Source organism: Callospermophilus lateralis, chromosome 10 (genome assembly GCF_048772815.1).
Source record: "Callospermophilus lateralis isolate mCalLat2 chromosome 10, mCalLat2.hap1, whole genome shotgun sequence".
In the NCBI taxonomy this organism is placed as follows: domain Eukaryota; kingdom Metazoa; phylum Chordata; class Mammalia; order Rodentia; family Sciuridae; genus Callospermophilus; species Callospermophilus lateralis.
In genome coordinates, this window is record NC_135314.1 from 126,310,596 (window position 1) to 126,338,422 (window position 27,827).

General features: G+C 44.7%; 1 protein-coding gene across 1 annotated transcript in view; it reads right to left on the reverse strand.

Annotated features, from left to right (window-relative positions):
- The window catches only part of Bfsp2 (beaded filament structural protein 2), a 66,635-nt gene that overhangs the window by 17,071 nt on the left and 21,737 nt on the right, over positions 1 to 27,827 (reverse strand). The window contains exons 2-4 of the mRNA XM_076868748.2: positions 13,883 to 13,965; positions 8,241 to 8,397; positions 6,990 to 7,151 (exon numbers count right to left, since the gene is read on the reverse strand). Of these exons, the coding sequence (XP_076724863.1) occupies positions 6,990 to 7,151; positions 8,241 to 8,397; positions 13,883 to 13,965 (402 nt within the window). The remainder of the gene's footprint in view (positions 1 to 6,989; positions 7,152 to 8,240; positions 8,398 to 13,882; positions 13,966 to 27,827) is intronic.

Below are 27,827 nucleotides of genomic sequence, written 5' to 3' on the forward strand. Positions count from 1 at the left end.
CCCACCCCCCCAATAGCTGCTGCTTATGAGGCTGTCATAAGAATTTGTACTGATTCTGTTTCTTTTTTCTCTTGGCGGTCTTAAGGATTGAACCTGGGGCTTCACACATACTAGGCAAGTGCTCTACCAATGAGCCACATCCCAAGCCCTGTCATGAGAATTGAATGAGCGAATTTTAGGTCTTTTAAAAGTTTTGATTCTGGGGATTGAACTCAGGGGCTTTACCACTGAGCTACACCCCTGGCCCTTTTTATATTTTACTTTTAGACAGGGTCTCCCTAGCCTCAAACTTGTGATCCTCCTGCCTCAGCCTCCTGAGTCACTGAGATTACGGGCATGCACCACTATACCCAGCTAGGCCTTTTAACAATGATTGATGGAGTGATTGTCTGAGCCCATGGGTTCCACTAAAGTTTTAAGGAAGAAGGGTGCTAAGATATCTCAACACAGCCAACACAAAGGCAGAGCATTAGATTTCTCTTTTTTTGTTTGTACCTTCATAAAATGGAAATGCCTCAGTTTAAAAATCTAGGAAAAGGGTGAATGACAGCAAGACCTTTGGTGATTTCTCAACTCAAGGTGGACTTTTTTTTTTTTTTTTGGTACTGGGGATTGAACTCAGGAGCACTTGACTGCTGAGCCACATCCCCAGCCCTATTTTGTATTTTATTCAGAGACAGGGTCTCACTGAGTTGCTTAGCACCTCACTGTTGCTGAGGCTGGCTTTGAACTTGTGATCATCCTGCCTCAGTCTCCCAAGCTGCTGGAATTACACGTATGTGCCACTGCATGCAGCCTCAAGGTGGTCTTCTTAAGGCCACCTGACTACAGAGCTGGGAATACATTCCATGGTGTGATGTTGTGATACAATGAGAAATATATATTTTTCCTATTTGGGCTTTGTCCCTGGCCCCTGGGCAGAACTCTTAAAATCCTTACGATTTCCTAAGTAATAAGAGCCAGCCTGGCGCGGTTCACAGGCCAACCTCAGCAATTTAGCAGAGACCCTGTCTCAAAATAAAATATAAAAAGGCTGACGATGTAGTTCACTGATAAAGTACCATAGGTTCGATCCCTAGTGCCAAAGAAGAGAATAAAGAAAGCATCTTTTGTTATAATTAGTTTTTGTCTACAGGGCCTGAAATAGCTCAGGTTGTTAAAGGTTAAAGGAGTGTGTCCTTTCTTAAGTCATTCCTAACAAACCCCTTTCAGCCACACCTGAGTTTAGGAGTTTAAGGAGATGTCTTTGGGGCTACCCTTAAGGACTGGGTGCTGGTGGCTTGGGACACTCATTCATGTGATGAAGGGATTGGAACTCTCCTCCCCACCCCTGGTCCCAGGGAGAGAAAGGGACTGAATCACCAATGGTGTAATCGATCCTACCTAGGAAATGAGTTCTGCACAAAACCCTGCAAGGCTGGGGCTTGAACTTCCAGGTTGGGGAACAGGTGCTCTTGGTCCCACACACAGCTGGTCATTAGTGGAAGAGGTCCAGACTTGTGATTGTCATCTGTGTCGACGACAGGGCAGTCTTATGGGACTGAGCCCTTAACTCCTGAGACCTGATGGCAACTCCAGCGTCAGAATTGAGTTGAACTGTGGGACACCTGCTGGCATTTGGAGACTACACATTTTGTGTGTTAAGTAAAAATGACAGGAGGATATTGTTTTAGATGAAACTCCTGCACCCGCCCCCAACAGACCAGGCTAGAAATCAAAATGGAGTCACTCACGCTAAAGTTCCACCTCATTAAGCTAAAACTAAGCTGCTTCTGACCTTCAGAGAAATCATCAGGATTAGAGAGAGAGCAGCCAAATTTCCCCACACCATCCAGTTTCGATTCACATGATAATGAATTTCTTCTCTCGGCTATAATCTTTACCTGATGCTTACCAATCGGTGGTTTTTTCCTATTGTTCTGTCTCCCAGGTCCGGTTTCCCAAGGAAAATAACTTTGAAAGGACCAATCTACTTTTTTTTGTTGTTATTTCTGCTTTCTTCAACCCTTTTCTGTCTATAAAACCAACCTCCTCGGCTCACCACAACCCTATTCTGTCCTATAAAATGATGTGTTGCCTGAGCCTGGAATTGAAAATAAAGGTGATTAGGATCATTAAACAATTTTGTGCTCTGGCAGGAGGAGTGTCAGAAGTTGTGTGAGAGCATAGGGGGAAAGTTTTAAACTGGGGGTGATGGCACACACCTGTGATCCCAGCAACTTGGGAGGCTGAGACTGGAGGATCACAAATTGGAGGCTATCCTCTGCAACTTAGGGAGACCCCCATCTCAAAATAACAAATAAGAGGGGCTGGGGTTGTGGCTCAGTGGTAGAGTGTTTGCCTAGCATGAGTGAGGCACTGAGTTCAATTCTAAGCACCACATTAAAAAAGAATAAAGATATTGTTTCCATTTACAGCATATATATATATATATATATATATATATATATATATATATATATATGAAGGGCTGGGGATGTAGTCCAGTGATAGAGCATGTGCCTAGCATGTGAGCCCCTTGGTTTAATCCTCAGTACTACAAAAGAAAAATAAAGAAAGTTTTTTTTTTTTTTTTTTTTTTTTTTCTTTTTTCATAAGGCTAAACAGGAGGTCTGGAGAGTAGGAGCACGTTGTTTGAAGTTCCTGAGTATCCCTAAGTACCTGGAGTTAGGAAACCACAGCAAATACACAACAAAGAGCCAGACTTCAGGAACATGCATTCTCTGAACGAGCCTGATTCTGCAACCCCTGAACTATACAGCTCAGAATCCTGGACCCTCCCTAGGTTCCTGACTCCAGAACACCCTGGCTAAAGAGGGTGCAGTCACTGTACTGACCCTGGCCAGAACTGCTTTTAACAATTAAAAAACAGAAAAGAGTTGGCAGATAGGTTGTAGCAGGTGCTCAAGGCACCTGCCTTCATCCCTCAGGCCCTCCAGGTTTAGCGCCTCCTGGGCTTCCCACCACTGGATTCTGCCTCTCTGCCTGAGAGCTTTCCCTGAAGCCTTTGAAAGGTCACTCTGTTAGCAGATGGGGAAGGACTGACAGGAGAGGGCATTAATACCCCAGCTCCCAGCCTCTCCCCTCCTGCAGTCTAGACCCTTTCCCAGAATCCCCCTGGGCCTATGCGCCAATCTCCAGGGGGTAGCTGCTTTCATAATACACTCTTTGTTGGCTCCTTCTCTGCTTCTCCTTTACTGGGAATTTTGTGGGTCTCCTCGCTGCGCTCACTAACTTCCCAATCAACCGCTTCCACTTCCAATATTTGTCTCAAGATCTGCTTCTGGGGGAACTTAAACTAAGACATGAATTAATCATGTTAATTAATTTTCAGCCTCCTTGGGCTGAAAGGTAATTAAATGCATGTTTGCATTCTCTTTACAAAAGCTTTTGAAAGCCGGCGTGTGCGCTAAGCCATTTCACATTTATGCTCTGCTGCCAAGAAACAGACAAGAGACGCTCAGGACGGGCAAATGTCAGCCCCCAGGGCAGAAACTGCAGCTGACAAAACTATTTATTGGAGGAATTCTGGCTGTCAGTTCTGATCTTTGTTGATGATCCGAGGAATTCACTCATTCTGCAAATATTTTCTGAGCTCTGCCTCTCTGCAAGAGGCCCAGGCAGCCCTGGCCAAAGGAAAACAAGAACTGTCTGTTTTCTCTGAGATGTAGCTTTCAGATTACTCTATTAAAAAAAAACACTAATGAATCTGTTCAGAATTAATGTTGGAGTTACTGTTGAACTGGTAATGATTCTCAAAGGGGTGAGGTGTGAATAATAATGCCCAGTTTCTTTTCTCTTTTTCTCATAGTAGGCAGGATTTAAGGACTTCCTTCCTTCCTTCCTCAGATCAGGCATTGAAACCAGGGCACTTGACCCACTGAGCCATACCCACTAGCCCTTTTTATTTTGAGAATAGTCTTGCTAAGTTGCTGAGGCTGATCCTCAAACTCGGGATCCTCCTGCCTCAGCCTCCTGAGTCGCTGGGATTATAGGTGTGCACCACTACTTCTGGCTAGCAGGATTTAGTTTGGATAATTATGAGGGCCCTGCCTTTTGCCAAAGAAAAGGCTACTGCAGTATGGCGTACATCCCAGCAATGCTGGGACAGTTGTAAAATTGCAAATCCCACTGGGCCTCTGGGATTTAGCTTTGGGAACAGAGCTAGGAAAGAAACCATGCAGATCAATGAAGCAAAAAACATCCCTGCATTAAGAGCCAGAGGGGTTGAATTTGGTGCTACCATCTTGCTGTGGAACCTTGGAAAGTCAACTGTGTTCGCTGGGTCTCAAGTTTCCTTACCTCTAAAGAGAGGGAATGGGATTCGATCACATATTTCTTAAAAGAAGAGGCAAAGCTAAATCCATGGTTTGGCCTCACTTCACCTCTTTGGTCTACACCTGTTACCAGTTTGGGCAGAGGTGTATGTGTGGGGGTCATTTTCTGGAGGTGCTGGGTACCATTTGCCACAGAAAGTGTTGGTAGTGATCTGGCTCAAGGAATTGATGAACGGAAAGGAAAGAAGTTATCAAAAAAGGCCAAGGGGTGGAGAAATGGGGGATTAGAAGATGTTTCTTGGGTTAGTGAAAATGGGGGGTGGGTTCCAGAACTGGGAAAGACTGTTACTGGTTCCTGTTGGTCCTTGGGGGTCCGGGGGATGGGGGGGCGTGGCAGAAGAAATCACAGAACGGGCTCTCCTGGTTTCCTTGGGTGGCTTTTGTAACCATCACTGATTCTCAAGCCTGGCTGCGTGTTTAGAATCATCCAGAGAGCTTGGCAAAAATCACAAAGTCCCTCTGCTCCTTCTGATTTAATTGTTCTGGAATGGAGCCTGGGCATTGGCGTTTTGGAAAATGCTCTGAGATAGTTCTGCTGGGCAACCAGGATTAGAACCTCTGACTGAAAACCCAGAGCACCGAGGAGGCTCTCTGGCCTTTACTCAAACTGCGACCGTCTGTCCCCACGGTTTTGCATTCTCCTTGCTCTTCTGCTTTTTTGCATCCTCTGCCTCAAAATTCAGCACCAAGAATGGGTGGGAGACAGAGAAAAGGGAAGAACAAAACTCTGTATTCTAGCACAGGGCACGGTGGCGCATGCCTGTAATCCTAGCGGCTCGGGAGGCTGATATAGGAGGATCGTGAGTTCAAAGCCAGCCTCAGCAATGGCGAGGCGCTAAGCAACTCAGATAGACCCCATCTCTAAATAAAATTCAAAATAGGGCTGGGGATGTGGCTCAGTGGTTGAGTGCCCTTGAGTTCAATCCCCAGTAACCCCTCCTGGCCAAAAACAATCTTCTGCATTCTATTTTTCTGGTTAATTCCTTTGCTGTTCATGAGACTTTAATAAAAGTTGCTTTTCCCCCCTTGAGTATAATTCTTACTGCTTAAGAAAAACTTGAGAAATAGTCAAAACCAAAAAAGAAAAAAATACCTCCAAGTGTCAGAATAATCCATTACTCCAAGAAAACCACTGCTAATACCATTAATAGGCCTTTCTTTCTTTTCCTTCTCTTCTTCTTTTGTGATGTTGTGGATCAAACCCAGGGCACTCTAACACTGAGTAACATCGTCAGCCCAAAATGTTATTTTTTAAATTTTGAGGCAGGTTCCTGCTAAGTTGTCTAAGGCTAGCCTCCAAATTGAGATCCTCTTACCTCAGCCTCCCAAGTTGCTGGGATGTAGGTATGTGCCACCCCAGCCAGCACCATTAATCTATTAGTCCTCTTTGCTTTCTTTATTTTTTTGGTTCCAAGGCCTTGCACATGGTAGGCAAGTGCTCTACCACTGAGCCACACCCCCAGCCCTGTTAATGTTTCTTGAGGCCCAGTTTCCTTGCTTGAATGCTTTACTCTATTGCACATACCAGGCACGGACACACGGCTACCAGAAAACCAAACAGGGCTAAGCTCCTGGTTTTTTTGTAAATAAAGTTTTATTGGAACACAGTCATGGTTGTCCCTCCCTTGGTCTCTGGTGTCTTTCATGCTACCGTAGTGGAGCTGAGCAGTTCCAACAGAGACCATTCAGCCTCTGTAGTCTGAAATATTTACTATTTAGTCCTTTCAAAAAAGCTTGTTGGCCCCTAGAATAGACCATTCTGCTTTTTCCTGCTTCCTCATTTACCATGAACCTTCTCCCATCTTCTTGTAAATACTTTGTAAATGCCATTCCTAAGGACTGCTTTCTATCTTATTGCACACAGCATAGTGAGCTTTTGGCTTAGCCTCTCTCCTATTATCAAACATGTATATACTTTGGCTCCCATTTCCTTTCACTTTTATAATGTTACACTTCAGTGAGTGTATTTGGGCATTAACTATTAGTATTTTCTTTTTTTATTGCAGTGTTGGGGATTGAACCTGGGGCCTTGTGCATGCTAGGCGAGCACTCTACCACTGAGCTATACCCCAGCCCTTATATTTTCAGTTATTTTTTTTTTTAAGGATATAGGTTTTTCAGCTGGTAGATATGGAGCTTTTAAGGCTCTTGATATATATTTCCAAATCCCTTATTCAAGGGTGTTATACTGGTTTGTGCTCTTCCATAACCCAGCAAAAAAGCTACTTTTCTGCATACCTGCTGGGATTATCATTTGAACCATCTTCTGCTTTTAAATAGGTCCACAAAAAATTATTATTGTTTACATGTATTAGTGCATGCCTGTAACCCCAGAGACTCCAGAGGCTGAGGCAGGAGGATTGCAAGTTCAAGGCCAGCCTGGGCAACTTAGGGAGACCCTGTCTCAAGATTTAAAAAAAATAAATGAAGAGAGCTCTGGGGTGTAGCTGAGTGGTCACGTGCCCCTGGGTTCAATCCCCAATACTGAAAAAAAAAAAAGTTAATATGTTAATTTGTATTTTTTCCATGTTAAATGAGACTGAGCTTGCTGCTCAGCCATTGCATTTCTTCTCCTGCAAGATGACGCCTTTCATGTTTGCCTGGGCTCCTTAGGTGAGGGGCTGGGTGCAGGATGCTGGCCCTGCCTCTTACCTTAGCCTGGAGCAGGGCTCCTGCCTCTGCCCGATTCTTTTCAACGTCTCTCTCCCACTGAATCCTGATTGTCTCAAGGATGCCATCCAGACCAGTGCCCATGGGAACATTCATTTGCTCCAGCTCAGACCCTGCAAGCTGTTTGTACAGCACCTTTACATCCTGAAAACGACAAGAACAACCCAGGTAAGTTCCAGGAGAAAAAGCAAAGCCATGGGATTCTAGCCAGAAGAAGGCCGGCCCCGCACGCAGGAGTTAATGCTTCTCTCTGCCGAACATGGGCCTTACAAAGACCGGCAAAGTTCCTGCTCCTCCTCCTGGCATAGGAACCGTGTTCCCTTCCCAAGGGTGCATTTCTTGGGCATTACAAATGCCCAAGGCCATGTCCACAAGGCCAGGCCCCAAGCAAAATTCAAAATACATAACTAACTAAATAAAAACAAAAACAAAGTATGCAAGAATACTTAGGCATAAAGTCAGGCTGGGCCAAAAGACATTTAAGGATAACTTTGGAGTCTCTAAAGGGTTACTGTCAGAGTGTGGTCTGAAATGATGGAGATAGGAGCAGCAGGAAGTGGGCTTGGTTAGCTTAGTTAGCTTAAGTTAGCTCAAGTGGCTGGTTAGCTTAGGTTAGCTTAGGTTGGACACAAAGAGGAACTTCCTGATGGGAGTGTTGTTAAGTGGGTTTGGATTCTTTTAACTGGAAGAACTTTAAATGGTGGACCAGACAATAATGTGATGAGGTGGTTTAGAGTCAGTGCAGTGCTGGGGCAACTGGACCAAGTGACGGCAGGAGATGTCCTTTAGACCTGTCACTCAAAAATCTGACCTAGTTTTATTAATGAGTGTGTGTGATCCACAGTTTAGGTCTGAGCTCAGAGTTTTCTTGTTGATCCTAGATAGGGTTGAAAAAGTATCTGGAGTGGAATGCTTTGGAGAAGGAGATATGCTCTTCAGTAAAAACAGGTTCCATCTCTCTCTCTCTCCTCAGCTTAGACCTGCGGCTTCCCCCATTTATGTAGCATCCTGGTTCCCGAAGCCATTTGAGTTTGACTTCTAGGGAAACCTGACCCACTTCAAGGATTTGATAGTATTTCACTGGTCTTTTCCCTGAAAGGCCTGAAAGGGAAAAGGCAGTGAATGCAGAGTGAATGCAGAGTGAATGCAGAGAGGCCAGGAGGAGTTCTGGTGGTTATGGCCAGGCCAGCGCCTTGTCCCTGTGGTCAACCCTGCCATCCTGGTGCCACCCACCTCTTCGTAGTTCCTTGACAGAAAGCCAAGTTCTTCTTTCAGACTTTCTATTTGACTCTCCAGATCCATCTTTGCCAAATTAGCTTCATCAATGACTTTATACAGAGAGCTAATTTCCTCTTCCGCTGCCTTGCGAAATGGCTGCTCATTTTCATATCTGCAGATAAAGGAACTCAATCAGCATATCTGGCTGACCCAAAATAAAAAAAAATCAGATTACAGATATTTCCGGAAGGCCAATTATGGGACAGACCATGAATGTTTAAAAATTTATTTGTTCCAATAACTTTGAGAGCCCTGTTGGTTGTTCCCAGGTCGATTTCCTAACATGAAAGCGATCGCAGCTAACATCTGGCAGGTTGGCTTCACGGGCTGCCACCCTCCTGGGGCCTTTGGAGCTCAGCTCTCTAGGGAAGGCTTGTCCAGGAGTTCAGATCCCTGTAAGGGGTCCAGCATCCTCATCGCTGTCCTGAATTGTCCTCCTTTTCACCTGAAGACCATTTAATGGACATCACGGAGGTCCTGCTAAAGACCAGGCTGGGGAATCCCCGAATGGGGACTGTGCTGAAATTCCCAACTGTGGCTGCAAACGCAAATGGGGAATGTGGATGAGGGACCCCAAGGGAAAGGTGGGGGTGGAAGTATACTGTAGAACTCGAGCTTAACCTACAGGGGGCGCTGCTGCCCAGTTTCTCTCCACTGTGTGGGAAGGGGCTCGACATAGATCTCTTCCAGAGAAGCAGGAAGCTAGGATTTATATATGGCATATCCAGAGTTTTAAACACCTACAATGTATGTAATAACATGCACGTGTGCACCAGTGTGTGTACATGCACACTCACGCATGCATGCATGCACAGTCACGCATGCATGCATGCGCGCACGCGCGCACACACACACACACACACACACACACACACACACACACACATCTAAACTGCCTACTCGGTGCTGTTTCAATCCTAGTTCTCAAAATCTCTGGTTTGCAACAGAACTTTCTTTCTAGAAAATACCTGCCATCTTTGCCTAATTTCTCCTGGTGCGGTTCCCGCCCTTCCTTGGCTATGACATGCAAACTTCCCACCTGACCTCCATCTGTTCACACACTACTCATTCCAGGTACCCTCTTAGGGTCTTAGAATTATAAGGGACTTTAGAGCTCCACAGACAAACCCCTGCCCCATGACAATCCCTTGATGGCATTCCTGACAGACCATCATCGAAGCCTCTGCTTCTTATTTCCAGGGCTGGCCAACTGGTCACCTTTCAAAGCCACCTTTCCATCTTTGGGTTGCTTCCTTCAAGAGTTTAAATCTCGATTCCTGTAAAACTCTTGAGTTCTAATAACTGGAACACCCAGAGTCCGCTGACCCTGCCATTGGCAGTCCTACAGATATTTGGTGTCCTCCCCCACACCCCATCCCCACAAGCCTTTTCTTTTTCAGACTTAAACGTTTTCAGTTCCTTCCTCCATTCCTCAGGTAAATGGCTTCCACGTAATCGTCAAGGGCAGGGACTGTGGCCTTCCCCTCTTTGCGTTCCCTGCACCCCACTTCAGGCTTCAGATATATTTGTGGACTCATCAGAAATGCTTCTAATGGTCTGTGTCTATCTTAAAATATGAAACAGAAAACTGAACTCAGAACTCCAGATGTTGCTGGATGAATTCAGATTCCTGTGAGGCCCTCTGCTCCTTTGTTTGACTCGAATTCTTTTCGTCGTGGTCCCCAAGATTGATTTTGTGGCTTTTCGTCTCTTAGCACATTTACTCATTTGATGACCCGCCGTGTTTGCTGCTGACTCATTTCGAACCTCCTGTCAACCTGAACCCCGGAGCATTTCCACCAGAGCTCCTTAAAGCCCGATTTCCCCAAACCCCAAAGTAGAAGTTGATATCTGTCCTCTTTCAATTTCCCTGGCCCATTGTTCTAAGGTGTTGGGGTCATTTTTAATCCCAATTCTGCCATCCTTAGTCTTCATGGTCCCTCTTGGGTTTGCATGACCAGTCATTTAGCCAGACCTTGGACCATGTACCGTAAAGTTAAAAATAGTCAAACGGGGCTGGGGATGTGGCTCAGGGGTAGAGGTCTTTGTTGGATCCCCAGCATGAAAAACCTAACCAACCAACCAACCAAACAAACAAAAAGTTAAATGAAGGGATCAAGGAGACCTGCACCTTGAATCAGCTCTCAGGGGATGGCTTCTGAAGCATTCTTGTGAACCCCTTTCTGTAGGATTACATTTTCTACCCGAATGTATTCTTTAGGAAGGAATGTATTTTCCTTGACATTTGTATTTCTTTTCTTCTTTTGGGTGCTAGGGGTTGAACCCAGGATCTCATGCCTGCTAAGCCCACATGTCAATCAGGATTTGTTTGTGCCCTTAGGTCCCATATAGACTTTTTTTTTTTTTAAATTTCTCTAATGATTCAAAACACCCTGTGATGCCCCCAAGGCTGATGTAAGATTTTAGCCTTCTCTTGTTCCCCTTTTTCCCTTTCCCTCCACCCTGAAGTCTTTAGTGAGCATCTCTGAGCTCCTGACACCCAGAACGGCCTGGCCTAGCCCCGCCACTTCTCCTGGGCTCCTCCACCACCACTCAGCTCTGAATTCGTCGTCGTGTAGCCCTGAAAGCTGGACAGGCATTCCCTCCTCCATTCTTATTTCAGTAAATAGAATCATAAGTCTTCTCCTTAGCCCAGGGTCAAAACCTGGAATTGACTTTTGCTTCCTCTTTTCAGACTGGGTATGCAGATTGTTGTCAGATCCTGCTGATACTTTCTTAGACGGTTGCTTAAGTCAGCCCCTGACTACCGTCCTGAGCCGGCCCTCAACACCTTGTGCCTGAACTACAGTTGCCTCCTCTAAGTGTGGCTCCAGAGTGACCATCATTAACTACACAAGATCAGTGTTCTGATCAGAGGACTTCAGCCTCCTTAATAATCGGATCTACCTTTTTTCCCAACAACTCCCAGTCCTGGCCCAGTCCCTTCTCTCCTACTGGCCTTTGCCAGCATATGTGGGAGACTGAGGCAGGAGGATCATAGGGTTGAGGACAGACTCTGCTACATAGCAAGACCTGGTCTCAAAATAAATCACTTATCTCTCATCAATACAGAGACCCCTTTAGAGCTAAATCTGGTTTCCATGAGTCACCTCTCAAGTCTTTTCTTTCTGTGGGTTTCCCTTCTCTTATATTTGCCCAATCTTTGGTAGGACTGACAAGGTCTCCTAGGATTTGGCCTCTCTCTGGGTTCCCAGCCTTATCTGTGTTCCCCACCTCCTTCCCTCCATGTGCACGGGCTGCTTTACACCCCCCCCCCCAAAGCACTCTGCTGTACCTCTGTCCTTACATGTGTGCCTCCTTGGTGGCCAGGCCAACTCCTACCTGAGCTTTGGGGCCCAAACTGGGTATCACCTGGCAGAGCTGAATGACCTTCCTCACCTGTGCTCATCCATCCTGCAATGTCATTATCCCTACAGCGACTTTATCATTGACCCCGAGGTCTGGAACCACGTCCCGTTCACCTCATTCCCAGCACCTGGCATGGCGCCCGGCACAGAGCTGGCATTCAAATATTTGTTGAATTGATTCATTTATTGATTCAACAAGTCTCTGTGGAGCATTTATCTCGTGCCTGGCACTGTGATAGCAAGAAGTGAAATAGACCAAGTCTCCTTGCTTTTGGTGTGTCATGTGCAAGTCTGTGGTGTGGAAGAAGTGTGTGTGTGTGTGAATCAATAAATACATCAGTGGATGAATGAGTGAAATAAATTGCAGCCAGTTCCTCCCTTAATTTCATACTATTATGAAGTTCCATTTTAAATATATTTATTTATTTATTTTCTGTGTTACTGGGGATGGAACCCAAGGGTGCTTTACCACTGAACTAGATCCCCAGTCCTTTTAATTAATTAATTAATTAATTAATTAATTTTTATTTTGAGACCAGGTCTTGCTAAGTAGCCGAGTCTGGCCTCAACCCTGTGATCCTCCTGCCTCAGTCTCCCACATTGCTGGGATTACAGGTGTGTGCCACCATACCTGCTACTTATAAGTTACTGCACATGGCTTTATGTCCATTGGAGTCTCTCTTTGCATAGCTGTCCGAGGCTGGGGTGGTGGCTTCACTCCATGGGGCTGCTCTGAATGGGATGTGGGTGACCCAGCCACACTGTTTGGCTGAAAATCTCCTTGACCCCAGGGTGACTTGTAATGGAGATACATTTAGCAGATGGAGAAACCTGGGCTCTCAAGTTTACCCTAAGGTGTCCTCATCCTTAGATAAGATGGTAATGGGATCAGGTTCTTCTGTGGAGACTCCAAACCATATACTTTTCCTCTCTTGTCTTCATCAATTTAGGGGAAGAGTCCCTTGAAATAATCCCATTGCCCATCCACGAATCCAGTTCCCAGGATGCTCTTCCCTCAAGGTCTTCCTCATTTTGCTTTTCCATTTGACCACTGTTTCCCAAATTTCACTCATCTATATGTTTTTGCTCTAAATGAATATCCCCCTGTATCACTATTTACTTTCTATTTTTCCTTAAATGTAGCTACTGAAAAGGTAAATCTTGGGCTGGAGAGGCAGCTCAGTTGGTAGAGCGCTTGCCTCACATGCATAAGGCCCTGGGTTCAATTCCCAGCACCACAAAAATAAAATAAAATAAAGCAAATGTGCTAGGCATGGTGGCGCTTGCCTGTAATTCCAGCAGCTCAGGAGGCTGAGGCAGGATCTCAAGTTCAAGGCCAGCCTCAGCAATTTATCAAGTCCCTGAGCAACTCAGTGAGACCCTGTCTCTAAATAAAACACAAAAAAGGCTGGAGATGTGGCTCAGTGGTTAATCACCCCTGGTAGCTCCTCCCCCCAGTAAATCTTAAAGTTTAAAATCTCTTTATATAAAATAAACTTTAAGTTGCTACTCTAAATGGTACTACTATAGTGGGAAAATAACCTCATGGGTCATAAACAGAAGATAACTATAAGAATAAATACATCACTATTAAAAATAAAATGTTTGTTCTTATATTACTTAAAACAACCTGCAAAAATAGTATGCACACCACACATGAAGAAATACTGTGCTAAACTTTATATCAGTGGTTCTCAGGCCTGGGAACATGGTAAGGTATCTGTGAGCTTTAAAAATCCTGAAGCTCAGGCCCCACCACCAGGGGTTTTGATTGAATTATTCTTTGGGATTTGTGCGCTGGCATTTTAGGTATCCAGGTAATTCCAATATGCAGCCGGGGTTGCAAGTTATTATTCTAAATCAGTGGCTCTCAAAGTATGGTGTGAGGATCAGCAGAATCAGCACACCTGGGAACTCATTAAAAATGGAAATGTCAGGTGCCGCTCCAGACCCTTGGAATCAGAAACTCAGGGTGGGGCCCAGCAGTCGGTGATTTCTGTAAGGTCCCAGAGTGATCAGGATGCACCCAAGAGCTTGAGAACCCTGCTCTAAACCAAGTGCCCTTGGGACCTAACATTTATGGATCTGGAGCCTCCTGGGCCTCTGTTATCTTACCCCAGCCTCCCATGAGGATGGACGCCAGAGATGCAGAACCCAGGATAGTGTGGTCTGTGTTGCCCGGGACTCTGGGGGCGTGGAGGGGACGTCCCCTCTGCTGCAGAGCCTTACCTCTCTTTAAAGTCATCAGCACCCGCCTGGAGAGTCTCATTCTGCAGCATGAGCCTGGCATTTTCCAGAACGGCCTCGCCCACCTGCAACGACACACATCAAGGGAGGTGAGGTTGCTGACCACTGTGACACGCGTGGGACACAGAGGCTCTGGGGAACTGGAAGCAACTTTCACCAGGCTGATGTTTTTAGAATTAATTTCCCTACATATGTTTAGAATTAATTGAAAAGGGGGAGGAGGAAGAGATGAGAAGGCCCAACTTCTGGATGTCTCTTAGGAGTTTTTTAGAATTTGATTTTTTGGAACAAAAGGATCATCCAAAGGCAGACTTGCCCACAGCCCCTCTCACAGTGAGGAGCTCTGACTCCGTGGGAAAGAGTTCTGACTCCTTAAAACAAAGTGTCACTGGCTTTGCTTAGCAGCTCTTAACACTATCGGATCACAGATGCCTCTGAAGCCCGTCGAGATGAAATCTCTAGACCAATGCAGCCCAGCAGGACTTCCTGTGGTGCCGGGCAAGTTCTAGATCAGCACGTACAACACGGCGGCCACATGTGGCTACTGACACTCAAGATGGAGCAAGCAGGGGCTGAGGGGCTGAAAATTCAATTGAATTTAACTGTATTTAATTTAAATTTAAATAATCACACGTGGCAGGTGGCCACCATGTAGTGTGACGGTAGAATTTCATTCACCCTCAGGGTTTCATGGAAGCTTGAAGAGTAGTTTTTAAATTTGGTCCCTCATAGGTAGGGACTAGTGTATGTAAATATATATGTGTGCTTATATATGTACACATATATATATATGCTTATATATATATACACACACACACTAGTGTGTATATATACAACACCTATATGTATTTACACATATACATAAACATATATACGTATATGCACACATACATATGTGTATTATTTATATATATAGCAAGTTCTTTTAAAAAATCCTTTATTTTTAATTGACAAATAATAATTTCATGTATTTATGGGTGCCATCTACTTTTTGAAAATATTTATTTTGTATTGTGGAATGATTAAATCAAGCTAATTAACATGCTCGGCACCAACAATCCTCAGGGAAATGCAAATGAAAACCACAAGAAGATATATCATATGGCACCAGATAGGATGTCTGTTATCAAAAAGATGAAGGATCACAAGTGCAGGCGAGGATGTGGAGGGAAAGACTCCTGCCGGCAGGGCTGTGAATGAGTGCAGCCACTTTGGAAGACAGTCTGCAGGTTCCTCAAAGCACTTACAACCACATGATTCAGCAATCCTACTTGTGGGTTTCTATCTTTAGTTGCAAGTTCTTTACTGACTAGAAGAAGGACTCCACACACCAAAGACAAAAGACAGGAATAAGATCAGAAATAAATGGGGGAGGATCCTAGTTTATCCCTTCTGCAATGTGCTCGAGGGCCAGGCCAGAACAGAGAAAAGATTAGTTTTGCCAGTGGGAAATTCAATGAAATGAAACAAAATAAAATGACCATATTGGAACAAGAGGGGTGCATAATCATTGCTACCTCCCCAGATGGGACTTGCTTCTGCCCCTGGGCTCCTCAGCCTTCCCTCATCACGGCTCTTAACCTGTACTTTCAAGATAACATTTTACAGTTGACTATTTGAGGCTGATTTTTCACAATGATGCCTCTGGAAAATGTTCCACTCAAGCATTGGGCCTTGGGTCATGGCCGGTGTCCAGATTGTGTACTCAAAAACGACCAATGCAGAAGGTTATAAAGGGTATAAAGAAGGTTGCTTCAAAAGTGATTCAGGCTAGTGGCCACAAAGGGGCTGATGCAGAGGGATGCAGGGCATTCACTGATAAAACTTGAGAAAACCTCTTTAAGAAAAAGAATTTTAACTGACTGAGGGGCGCATGCGTATAATCCTAGTGGCTCCGGAGGCTGAGTCAGGAGGATCGCCATTTCAAAAAGCCAGCCTCAGCAATTTAGCAAGGCCCTAAACAACTTAGTGAGACCCTGTCTCAAAATGAAAAATAAAAAGGGCTGAGGATGTGGCTCAGTGGTTAAGCACCCCTGGGTCCGATCTCTGATACCAATAATTAATTAATTAATTGATGTAAGGGACTAGAATAAGTTACAGGACCCAGGAGGGGACGCGTGCATGTGAAGGACCCAAAGCTCTTAAGTTCTCCGCTTTGGTACAACTTAATTTTATTTGTGTATTTATTTTGACGTTTTGAACTTGGGACCCAGGCTGTAGACAGCAAAAAATAAAAGAAACAAAAAACCCCAAACAAAGCCTTGGTGTGTGTGTGTGGGGGGGGTGGGGAATTAAATTCTGGAAAAGCAGAAAGATGAGTAGAAACCTAGTCACCCCAGAGTCCTGCTGGGCAGAATCAACACCGCTGGATTTTTGGACTTTATCCCACAAAACTGTGGCTTTGCTTTGTCCTGTACGGAGTGAGCTGGTGACATTTCTCCAGTTTATTGGAAACTGTTTATAAGGAAGAGGATGCCTGGGGCCGTCAACCTGTGAAGGGGCTTGAAGGTGAGGTGAGGCCGAGCTCTGCTTCTCAGTGTCCTTGCTCCTGGGTGACCTCTGAGTTCCCACTCTGGGTCTGGGAAGGAACAAAAGTGCCTTCTGAGGGTAATTTGGATGCTTCCTGTAGATAGGGCGGCTCTGTCCAAATGTCTGTCCTTGGAGGCTTGTATGGCTGGAGAAACTGGAGGCCTTCCTGCTTTTTCTGTTGTTTAGTAACAACCCGGGGTTTATTTCACCCTCAACCAGAGCCTAATTATAGGCCCTGGCTTGCCAAAGTACAGCTTGCTGGCCTTGTTTACCCTTCTCTTTCCCAGACAGAGATCCTAAAATAAACCCGCAGTCTCCACTCTCTAGCCATTGAGAGGAGTCCTCCCCACTAAGCATAGTCAACCCCTTCTCTGTAGTTAGTTGTTCTTTGGCTTCTCAGCTGGAGAAAAGACCAGTCAGGGGGCAGGAGCAGGATTAGGACCTTCCCTGAGGTTTAGCTCAGATTGAGGACTGGGATGATGGTCCAGAGGGGTTGAGGCCAAAGGTAAGGAGCCTGCAGGGGAACAGAGAATGTCTTTGTCTCCACTTGGGAAAACCTTCATGAAAAGGAAGAGGGAGGGTCAGTTAAATTTTACTGACCACTACACGTGTGCTCAGCCACATGCTGGAGCTGGCTGGTGAGAGTCGATTGTTAAATATTTTAGGAGTTTTCATGAGCTGTTTGTGAAATACAGCCAGCATGAAAGATTAAATTATATAAACATTTAATTAAATCAATCCCTTTAAAAACAAAGGCCATCAAATTCGATTGTTACATTTGTGTGCATGTGTGAATGTCTTAACAAATCCCACCATTATGTACCACTATAATGTACCAATAAAAACGTGGAAGGAAAAAAAAAAACCCACAAAGGCAGTAAGTATTCAAAAGGCAAGGGTAAGTTTCCTCACTTATTAATTATTTTGCTATGTCTACGTGTCTGTTCTGTTCTTGAGGTTATTTCCTTCTGTGGTGACATGTCTTCCCAAGTCCTCATTCAGCAACATGTTGTTAGCTCAATATCAGCCATGGTGAGAGTATTTACACCAGGGAAATTGGCCAACACTATAAACCAGAGACTTATTCATGGATACCAGCTTTTTTTTTTTTTTTTTTGTACTGGGATTCGAACCCAGGGATGCATTATCACTGAGCTACATCCCTGGACCTTTTTTTTTTTTTTTTTTAATTTTCAGACAGGGTCCCACTAAGTTGCCCAGGCTGGCCTTGAACTCTGGATCCTCCTACCTCAGTCTCCCATGACTATAATAGACAATCCTGCAAAGGACAGCCAACTCTTAAGCAGGCTCCAGTTCACTGACTGTGCCCTGTACTGAACTAGATACTCAACATGCACAGCTTCATTAAATGACCATGACATCCCTCTAAAGCTGATAGCAACAGCCCCATTTCACAAACGAGAGTATTGAGGCTCAGAGAGCTTATGTCAGTTATCCCAAACCACATAGCTGGAAATTAGCAGAACCAGAACACCAACCCCTGTCAATGTGACTCAAAAATGTGCAGAATTTTGTCATTAGCTTTGAAAACTCAAAGGCACATTACATTCTTGTGCAGAATTATCTTCTGCCTTGTTCCTATAACAGGACCAAACTAGCACCCACTTCAAACCCCTCAGCTTTATCTCAGATCCCTGTAAACTGAGGAGAGCAGGAGACAGATCTATGGGTCCAAACGAGGAACCCAGGAACTTGGGCTACTAAGTACGTCCCTTTTAAGTCCCAGAGAAGAAAGATCACATGAATTTTAAGCTGCAAGAGATATACATTAATGATCTGGTCCTGTCTGATTTTTGGTTGAAGTGGATGCAAATTAACGTTGCCTCTTGGATCAACTTTTCTTTCCAGGGCAGAAGGCAATAAAAAATACCAAATGTGATGAGGTACAGCCATTGGGCTGATGCTGTGAGTAACAGAATATTTACTCAAGACCTTGCAACCATCCCTACCTTCTTCTCTAATGGGAAAAAAGTGCACATGAATGTGATAGTGGCCTTTGTGTGTAAATCTGAAGGGTGGGCAGAGCAGCAGCATGCTACCAGGAGTGCTGGGTGGGGGGGGCACCAGGGGAAGTTCACTCCCCCTCTGACCTTCCTGCCTAATCAGAGCTGAAGATGCCATAACATGGCCACATGATTTCATACCAGGCTTCTTGTTAAAAAGAGACCCTGTCAGGGCATCCCTAGTGTGAATTGCCACATGAAATTAGGTGGTTTTGGGGATGAGTTTCAGTGGGGAGAGAAACTAGTGTTTCAAAGCATAATATGCTGTCTGAAGGGGATGGCCAGGGCTGAGTTCCAGGGGAATGGGTTGTAGAAGGTCATAGGTCAAGATCCAGGAGGGTGAGGTCAAGGAGGAAGAGGTCACTGGGGCCATCTTCCTCTGCTCCTCCACAGGGGGCTTCCTTTAGCCCATTTCATGTCAGTGGTTCTCAAAATTTGCTTACAGTATCAGTATGACTTGGAAGCTCATGAGAAATGCAAATTCTTAGAGCCTATCTCCAATGTATGAATCAGGATTTCTGGGGGTGGGTTGCAACGATTCTTATTTGAACAATTCATCCAACAGTCACTGAACAACTGCTTTGTGCAAAGACAAGTAACCATCCTCATAATGGCCACCATTCATGGAATGCTTCTCCTGTGCCAGGCAGCCTGCTCTCAGGGGTTTCCATGCCCACTGGACTTTGAGAACCAGGCTTTCCTGAGACCCGCCCCCAGGCTTGCTCATTGCACACTGCAGCAGCACGCCCTGGTGCCCTGGTCCTCGTTGGAGCTGCTGTCCGTGACACCTGGAGCACCTTGCTTTACCACCTCATACTCCCAGCTATTCTTGCTTGAGAAACCATTTATTCTCACCTTCATTTCCTCTGCATTTAATTGTTGGTGACTTGATGCCAGTTTCTGGGCCAGTTATTGGAAAATTAGCAGCCAATGTAGGAGATGAGGTTCAAAAAGTAGGCAAAGTCCTGATTTTGGAAGGACGGCCCCAGAGACCATGGAAAGAAGATGGGATTTGCTGGGAAGAGACATGACCTCTGTGTTAAGCAGACCCCCTGACTACCAAGGACAGGAGGATGGAGGGAGCTGGAGAGGATGCTGAGGGTCAGCCAGGAGGCTCCTGCATAGTCCAGGGAGTCTATCTCATTGATGGTGGCATCCCTGAGGGTGGATTATGGAAGGTGAAGAGCAGCAGATAAGTTTGACATAGTGGGGGATGGAATGGGCAGTTCTTGGGGTTGGAGTAGTCATGGGAGATCTAGGGAAAAGAATGGAGGATGACTCCTAGGTGTGTAGCCTGAGCAACTGAAAACATGGTGTGGCCTTTGTTGATGCTCTTCCTTCTCCATGGATCATCCTTGTATCTGCAACCCACCCCTGTGGCCTGTTATCCCTGCTTTACCACATTCAGTGTGATGTACTTTAGAGTCAATGGCAGCAGTTCTTATTCTTTAACTTAACTCCTCCACTCACCAGCTTGGGCCAGTAACTGAAAGTAATGCTAAGACTTGGTTTCCTCATCCATATAAGGAGGATAACAGCACTCCCTACCTCCCTGGGGTGGTTGGGAGGATTAAATGAGCCAATGTATGGGAAGCACTCTCAGACCGCCTGGCACAGACTGAGCATGCTATGAATAGTGCCCATTATTATTATTGTTATTTGTCTTTGTACAAAGCAGTTGTTCAACAAATGTTGGATGAATTAGATTGGTTTGTACAGTCAGACACTGTTAGCACTCCACTTTTTCTTCTTTCTTCTTCTTTTCGTTGGGTCCTGGGGATTGAACCCAGGGCTTTGCATATGCTAGGCACATGCTCTACCACTGAGCTGCACCCCCAGATTCCCCTGTTCCACTTTTTCTGAATGCATAGGCAGTTGAAAAAAGATTTCCATCTAGTGGCTTTATATATATATATATATATATATATATATATATATATATATATATATATGATTTTTTTCTTTCTTTTAGTTTTTCCTGTCCAGAGTGATTTGAAAAACCCTGATCATTTGTATTATGAGGATGAGGATTTTATCCTTTCCTATTACTGTCTGCATCAGGGATGTGGTTATTAAAAGGAACGGAGCTGGTAGTGGCAAATGAGGGATTGGAACATTATTGTGTTTAAAAAAGGCAAAGACAAGCAGCATTTTAAAAAAGATTATCATTTGGACCCAAGAGTACAATTAACGTTTTACTCAGAGTTAAGGATATCGGCATCCCAGCAGCTGGAGCTGCGGGCTTGGGGAGGAGGCTGGCAAGACGGGGCTCCTGGGAAATTAAACTCAGCTGGCACAGAGGCGAGTGGCAGGATTCCCTTGGAAATCCTTATCTCATTTCTTTGACTTTCAAGTTTAGGAGGGATGCTCAGCATGACTTGCTTCTAACAATAAATGAACAAGAAGCCATCATCTTTCCCAGCACCTAGCCACACTGACCTTACCAAGATGGCAGAGCCTGCCCTATGACCAAAGCTGCAGGTGCTTCTCTGCGTTCATCTTGACCTTCCAGTTTCACAGGTTGCAGAAGATGCACTTTTCTCTCTTGGTTTCCATGACACCACTCTCCCCTGCTCTCCCTCCCACTTCATTGATTATTTTTTTCTCACCTTTCTCTTGTTTAATAGGTTGTTCTTCCTTACCAGACCCCTAAGTGGTAGAGTTTCTTGGCCTCAGGTTTAGGGCTTCCTTTGATCTGATCTGTTCACATGGACTTAAGTGCCATTGCACATGCTAGTGACTTCCACCTTTACATCCCTAGATCAGAAACTATCCTTCTGACTCCAGACGTTCATACCCACTCTCCCTGACATCTTCAAACTGAACATGTCCCCAAGATGGAAATCTAGTTATTTTTTTGCCCTCAAATCTATCCTTTCCCCATTTCCCAGAGAAACCAGGGTGTCTTCTCAACTTCTCACTTTCTCTGATCTACACGTTGAATCCAACATGGGGTCTATCCGCTGTGCCCCATGGGGCACGCCAGATCCATCTTCTCATCTCCATCTCTCCTGTTGTCACCCATGCATGTCACCATCACGTTCTCCTAAGGCCACGTCTTCTAACTCCCTGCTCTGTTCTTCTCTCCTCCAGTGTATTCTACATCTTGCTTCCAGAGGGATTGTCTTAAGCTCCCCAAATCAGATCATGTCAGCCTGATTTAATTAAATCCAACTCTTTAGAGGCGGAATAAAACCCAAACTCATGACAATGGCCTTTAAGACCCTGTCCATCTTCCCGGTGCTCACAAGGCTCCAACCATGCTGGTCTCTGGTCTTTATATACCACTCCACGCTCCCTCCTACCTCAAATCCCTAGCAATGCTGATGCCTGTGCCTGGATCCCTCATCTTCTCTCCTTTGCCTGGGTAGCTCTCTCACCCTGACTCCTTTACCTAAACTAGAGCTTCATTGACTCCATGCCCCTTTGCCTTGTTAGTTTTCCTTCAAACACTTGCTATGACTTGTAATTATGATCAGTTTTCGTTTGGTGATTAACTAGAGAAATTCCCTTTCCTGTCCTCTTGGTTTTTCTGTCCTAGCACAGCGTCTGGTACAGTAGGGTCAGTGGAGTTAATGAGCCCAGCAAAGAGTGCTGTCTCCTTATGTGGAACCAAAGCAGGGGACGAGCTGGTTCCTGCTCTCAGAGAACTCCCAGGTTCCTACCTGATTCCAACCTGAGAATCACCACGGATACTTTCCCATTCCTTATCTCTGAGTCAAAACACTACCAATTCCATCTATCATCTATCTATCTATCTATCATCTATCATCTATCTATCTATCTATCTATCATCTATCATCTATCTATCTATCTATCTATCATCTATCATCTATTTATCTATCTATCTATCTGTCTATCATCTATTTATCTATCATCTATCTATCTATCTATCTATCTATCTATCTATCTATCTATATATCTATCTATCATCTATCTATCATCTATCTATCTATCTATCTATCTATCTATCATCTATCTATCTATCTATCTATCTATCTATCTATCTATCTATCATCTATCTATTTATCTTCCCAATCCACTCCCCTTCCATTATCCAACTTGCTTCAAGCCCTAATGTCTCTTCTTTGGCTTAACCTGGCAGTTGCTACCTGGGGATGAAGGGAAGAAATTCAAGCACTGAGGTGAAGAGGGCATCTGGACCCAGGGAACCGTCATCCAGTTAGGGAGGAGGTCAGCCATCTCTGGAGACAGTTCAACCCAAACACAGTCGCAGCCATTGGGTGTCCTAGGAGCATGAGGGATACGTGAGGGTCAAGGCTGGGGCATGCTTTGGAAGGTCAGAGCCGTGGACACTGCTGAGGCTGGACTGCAGTAACCCTTGACGGCATTGGTTGGGCTCTTGTAGAGGGAGAGCAGGGACAGTGGGGCTGAAACTGGTGGGGGACATTTGTTGCCCTTGTTGGGCAAACAGGAACATTTTGGCTCCTAGGAGTTGCCCTCTGCCACGATGAGGACCCGTCCTTAGGCCCCACCTTTCCTAGGAACCTCTCTACCCCTCCATGTTCTAGTGCGGGCCTCACCTGGCCTCACACCTGGAGCCTCCTTGGAGCCAGAGGGTGGCTTTGGGCTACAGGAACCAGTGCCAGACACCACAGAGGTCTCACCACTGTATACTTATAACACCTTCCTGGGTGCATAAGTCTGCAGAACTTGTCATGAGTCAGCTTCTCAAGGCTTGATTTTCTCTGGATGCCCTACAATGTTTAAGTTGTAAGCATCAAGCACGTCAAGATTCAGGGATCCTGGGGACCTCTGCACAGCCAGCTGGCCTCCCTCTAGGACTTCTCTGCTTTCCGCCTCCCATCATCCCCTCTTCTATTAGATGTCCTTACAAGCTATTCAAAGTGTGCTCCTGAACAAACCCTCCCAGGTCCCCAGTGCCCCAAGAACTCTTTAGCCTGGGGTACAAGGCCCCTTACTTGTTCTTCTCTCTAGTTTGATCTTTTCCTCATTTGCTTGCACGGACTGAATTAATTTTCTGCATGGACTCAGGCCATTCCAGCTTCCAGACCTTGACTAATGCTGCTGCTTCTACACATCGTGACCTCCCAGCCCCTGCTTCTGTATTTTACTTTGCCCAGTGAACTCCTATTCATCCCTTAAAACCTGACTCAGGCAGCGCTGGGTATCCTCTACTCAGACCTCCTGAGGTGGACCTCAGTCTCTGCAGTCGTCATGCTGTATTTTACTCTAAATCTTTTTTCTTTCTACCATTAACATTGGTGTCCTGGGGTCAGGGACAATCTCTCATTTCTGCCTCCTTAGCACCCAGTCCAGTGCCTGGCATGCAGTGCTCAATAAATGTTAACTGAATGGATGAAGCAGCTTGCTAAAGAGAGAAAACCAACCCACAATTCTAGTAAACCTAAGGCAGGACACAAGTGAAGGTGTAGAACTAAATAGATTTCTGAGCAGCAGAACTCAAATTTTAGGGTCAAACTTTATAAAGTCTAAAATCGAATCCACCAAATTCAAGCTTTTTAAAGCACTTACTGTGTGTGCTGCAATAATAGACACGTTGCATGCATGATCTCATTTAATCCCTATACCTCATGCCAAGTGGTTGTTCAAAATGGGCCCACGTCTCTTGTTTCCATTGTACAGATGAGGAAACTGAGGACCAGAGAGTTTAGGTAACTTGCCCACATAACTAAGTGGTCTAGGAAGAACTTAGCCCACAACTCTCTGACTTCACAGCCCATGATCTTTTTTTTTTTCTTATTGTGGAAAATTAAAAAAAAATATATATATATAATGATATGTTAAGTTAGAGGGAGACTAGAACACTAACTCCCATCTTCCTGCTTCAATGGTTGAAATCTCAAGTTTAATTTTTAAAATCTCCTATACCATTTTCTATCTCCATCTCAGAGATTATCCTACATCCATCACTTGAAATAGCTATAATTATTTCAGTAGTCCTTGCTCTATTTTTTTTTGTTTTTGTTTTTTTAATTTTAAAAAATTATCAAAATAAAGTTGGGTACCATGGCTCCTGTCTGTAATTCCAGCAATTCAGGAGGCTGAGGCAAGAGGATTGCAAGTTTGAGGCCAGCCGCAACAATTTAGCGAGGCCCTAAGCAACTTGGCAAGACTCTGTCTCAAAATAAAAAGGGCTGAGGATATGGCTCAGTGGTTAAGCTCAGTGGTTAACTCCTGAGTTCAATCCTCAGCTCTGCCCCTTTCCCCCAAATTATTATAACAACACCTATGCTTGGTTTTAAACATTCAATAGTACTGAAGATCTTATAAATAAAAACAATTCCCTGTCTCACATCATCTTCTTTTCCCCCACAACCTGCTTCCAGAAATTTCATTTTTTTCTTTTGTCCAGAGCTTACCCTGATGACTCTACATCTTTCTGGACCACGGAGTTACCAGCCAGACATTGTTTACTGACTTCTTAGATGGCAAATGAGGATGTCATATCCTTCCCTTTCTACTGGCTAACTTGGTGACTTTAAATAATAAAGCTCTATTTCTTCTTGTATCAATTATAGGCAATTGCTTGTACCCTCTCTTTTATGATCATAGATGTTTTATTTTCTAAGGTCAAAAGGGAAGACAAAAAATAAACACAAAAAAACACCCCAATTTAATTACTAAACTACTGTGCTTCTGTGTGAAATAAAGGTCTTTTCTGCTAAGAATTACGATGTAGGTGCCCCTGGCTGTCAGGAGCTGTGGGCAGATGGCCAAATTGTTGTTTTATTCCCAACTGAGCATCCCTGGGCCTGCAGAATAATGCCAACTATTTGACTATTTTTCCTGGTGCTCCCTCAGGGCAGGCCTGTGGAATCCATGCTCAGCCATCTTGCCTTGATGCCCTGTTGAAACTGTGATTCTAACATTCAAGAGCTCTGCTCCTTCCCTTGAAAAAACGGGTCAGTTTTATCTCAATAGTCCTCGGTGCATACAAATCTCCTAATACATGTCTGTTCAATAAGTGATATACTTTGAAAGATCCAAAGATGGAAACAATGAGAAACCAGTTCTGCAAGTTATCTGATTGGCAATCCTTTTCATGTCTGAAAAACCAAGGGAGATGAGAATATGAAGGAATCAGAGCTCTTACACATTGTTTCTTGGCAGGGGGAGGTAAATTTATGTAGCCACCTGGGAGAAAAATTGGGCAATGCCATATAAAAGCTGTGGATTGTAGCCAGACAAGGTGGAGCAGTCCTGTAATCCCAGCTACTCAAGAGGCTGAGCCAAGAGGATCGCAAGTTTGAGGCCAGCCTGGGCAACTTAGTGAGATTCTGTCTCAAAGTAAAACTAAAATGGCTGGGAATGTGGCTCAGAGGTCGAGTATACCTGGGTTCAATCCCTAGTGCCTCAAAAAAGGAAAAAAAAAAGTTGTTGATTTTATTTCTAACCTAGAGCAGGTTGGGAAACCTTTCTTTCCAGGAACAAGTGGCAAATATCTTAGGTTTTGTGGGGTTCACATCTTTATTGCCATTATACAACTCTGCTCTTGCAATGCAAAAGCAGCTGTAGGCAGTACAAGAATGGTCATGACCGTGTTCTAGTAAAACTTTATTTACAAAAACAGAACATGACCGTGTTCTAATAAAACTTTATTTACAAAAACAGATGGAACACCTCTGACTTAGAGAAACTAGGCTTACACCTCTGACTTAGAGAAACTAGGCTATGCCAATATGAGGAAGACAGTTTATACCCCTGCCTACTTGTGACACAGAAAACCGCAAGAAACCAAGTCCATCAGCAGAAAAATTCATAACCCATGGTACATATAGAATGAAATGCTACATTTATGAACACAGATGAATCTCAAAAACAGAAAGAGCAAAGACAGCAAGTTTTTCAGAAGGAAATCAAGCATGTACTGGTCAATTCTATGTGTTATTCTCTCTGGGCCACAGAGCCCAGATATTTGGTCAACCAATTATTCTAGATGTTTCTGTGAGAAAGTTTTGGGATGAGATCAACATTTACATCAGTGGACTCCGAGTCAAGGAGATTGCCCTCCATAGTGGGGGTGGGTCTCCTCCAATGAGTTGCAGAACTGAATAGAGCAGAGATTGAGGTTCTCTGGGAAAACTGAAATTACCAGTCAATGGTCTTCAGACTGGAACTGAGCTGTAACATTAGCTCTTGCCTGGCCTACCAAACAACTGACAGCTTGATCTTGGATCATGTGAACCAATTTCCTAAAAATCAATCTACATGCTGGGCGTGGTAGCTCATGCCTGTAATCCCAGTGACTCGGAGGCTGAGGCAGGAGGATGGCAAGTTCAAAGCCAGCCTCATCAATTTAGCGAAGCCCTAAGCAACTTAGTGAGAACCTTGTCTCAAAATTTAAAAAATAAATGAATAGATAAAATGGACTGAGAATGTAGCTCAGTGGTTAAAGATCCCTGGGTTCCATCCTTGGTACCAAAATCAATCAATCAATCAATCAATCAATCAATCTCTCTCTTGGTTCTGTTTCTCTGGAGAGCTCTAACACACAGTATAATACAATTCAATATAAAGTTTCAAATCACATAAAACAATCCTAGGAAGGATTTGTATACATTCATAGTAAAACTGAAACAATATGCATGGGAATGATAGATGCCACATTAAGAGCAGGAGTGACCCCTGTGGAGGGGAACTGGATCAGGGTAGATCAGGAAGGGGTTTCTGTTGTATCTAAAGCCTTTCATTTCAGGTTAAAGTGAAGCCTGCAGCACATGATGTTGAGACTTGACCATGCCGAGTGTTGGGGACCCTTTTTATACATTCAGAATCATTCAGAATAAAAATATAAGGTGACATTAGCAAAATCAACCAGGAAAAAAAACTAGCACTGTGGCTGACGCATGATGGTCCCTGATAGAGAGAGACCAGCTGGGACAGGTTTGATGGGGAAGGCAGGCCAGAGCCAGTAGGGAGTGAGTAGGTGGTGGCCAGGCCAGAGCCTGTGAAGGTGGCAGTAGTGAAACAGAGTGGGATTCACTGGGGCCTGGAGTGTGGCCACAGGGAGCAGCGGGCAGTGGGCGGGTCACGTCGACACCAACACAGTCGCCCCTGTTCTCCCAGAGGCCCTTTCCGAGGGCCTGGAGGTAGGGACGTGCAGAAACCATTATCCCCGACTTTGGGCGCTCAGCCAACATCAGAGGAATTTATGTCCTCAAATTGTTGAGGCTTAAACCAGATCACAGGTGCTCCTTTCCTGCTCAGGTGTGGCCAACAGATCTTCTAGGTTTTTCTTTAAAAAAAAAAATCATTTTTTTGTGTCCCCAGGTTCCTGCCCTTTCACTTCCTAGAGCCAGCACAGTGGCCTTGTTTGGAGCAGGGCCTCCAGGCCTCCAGAACCCTCCTTTAAGTTCACATGATGGACA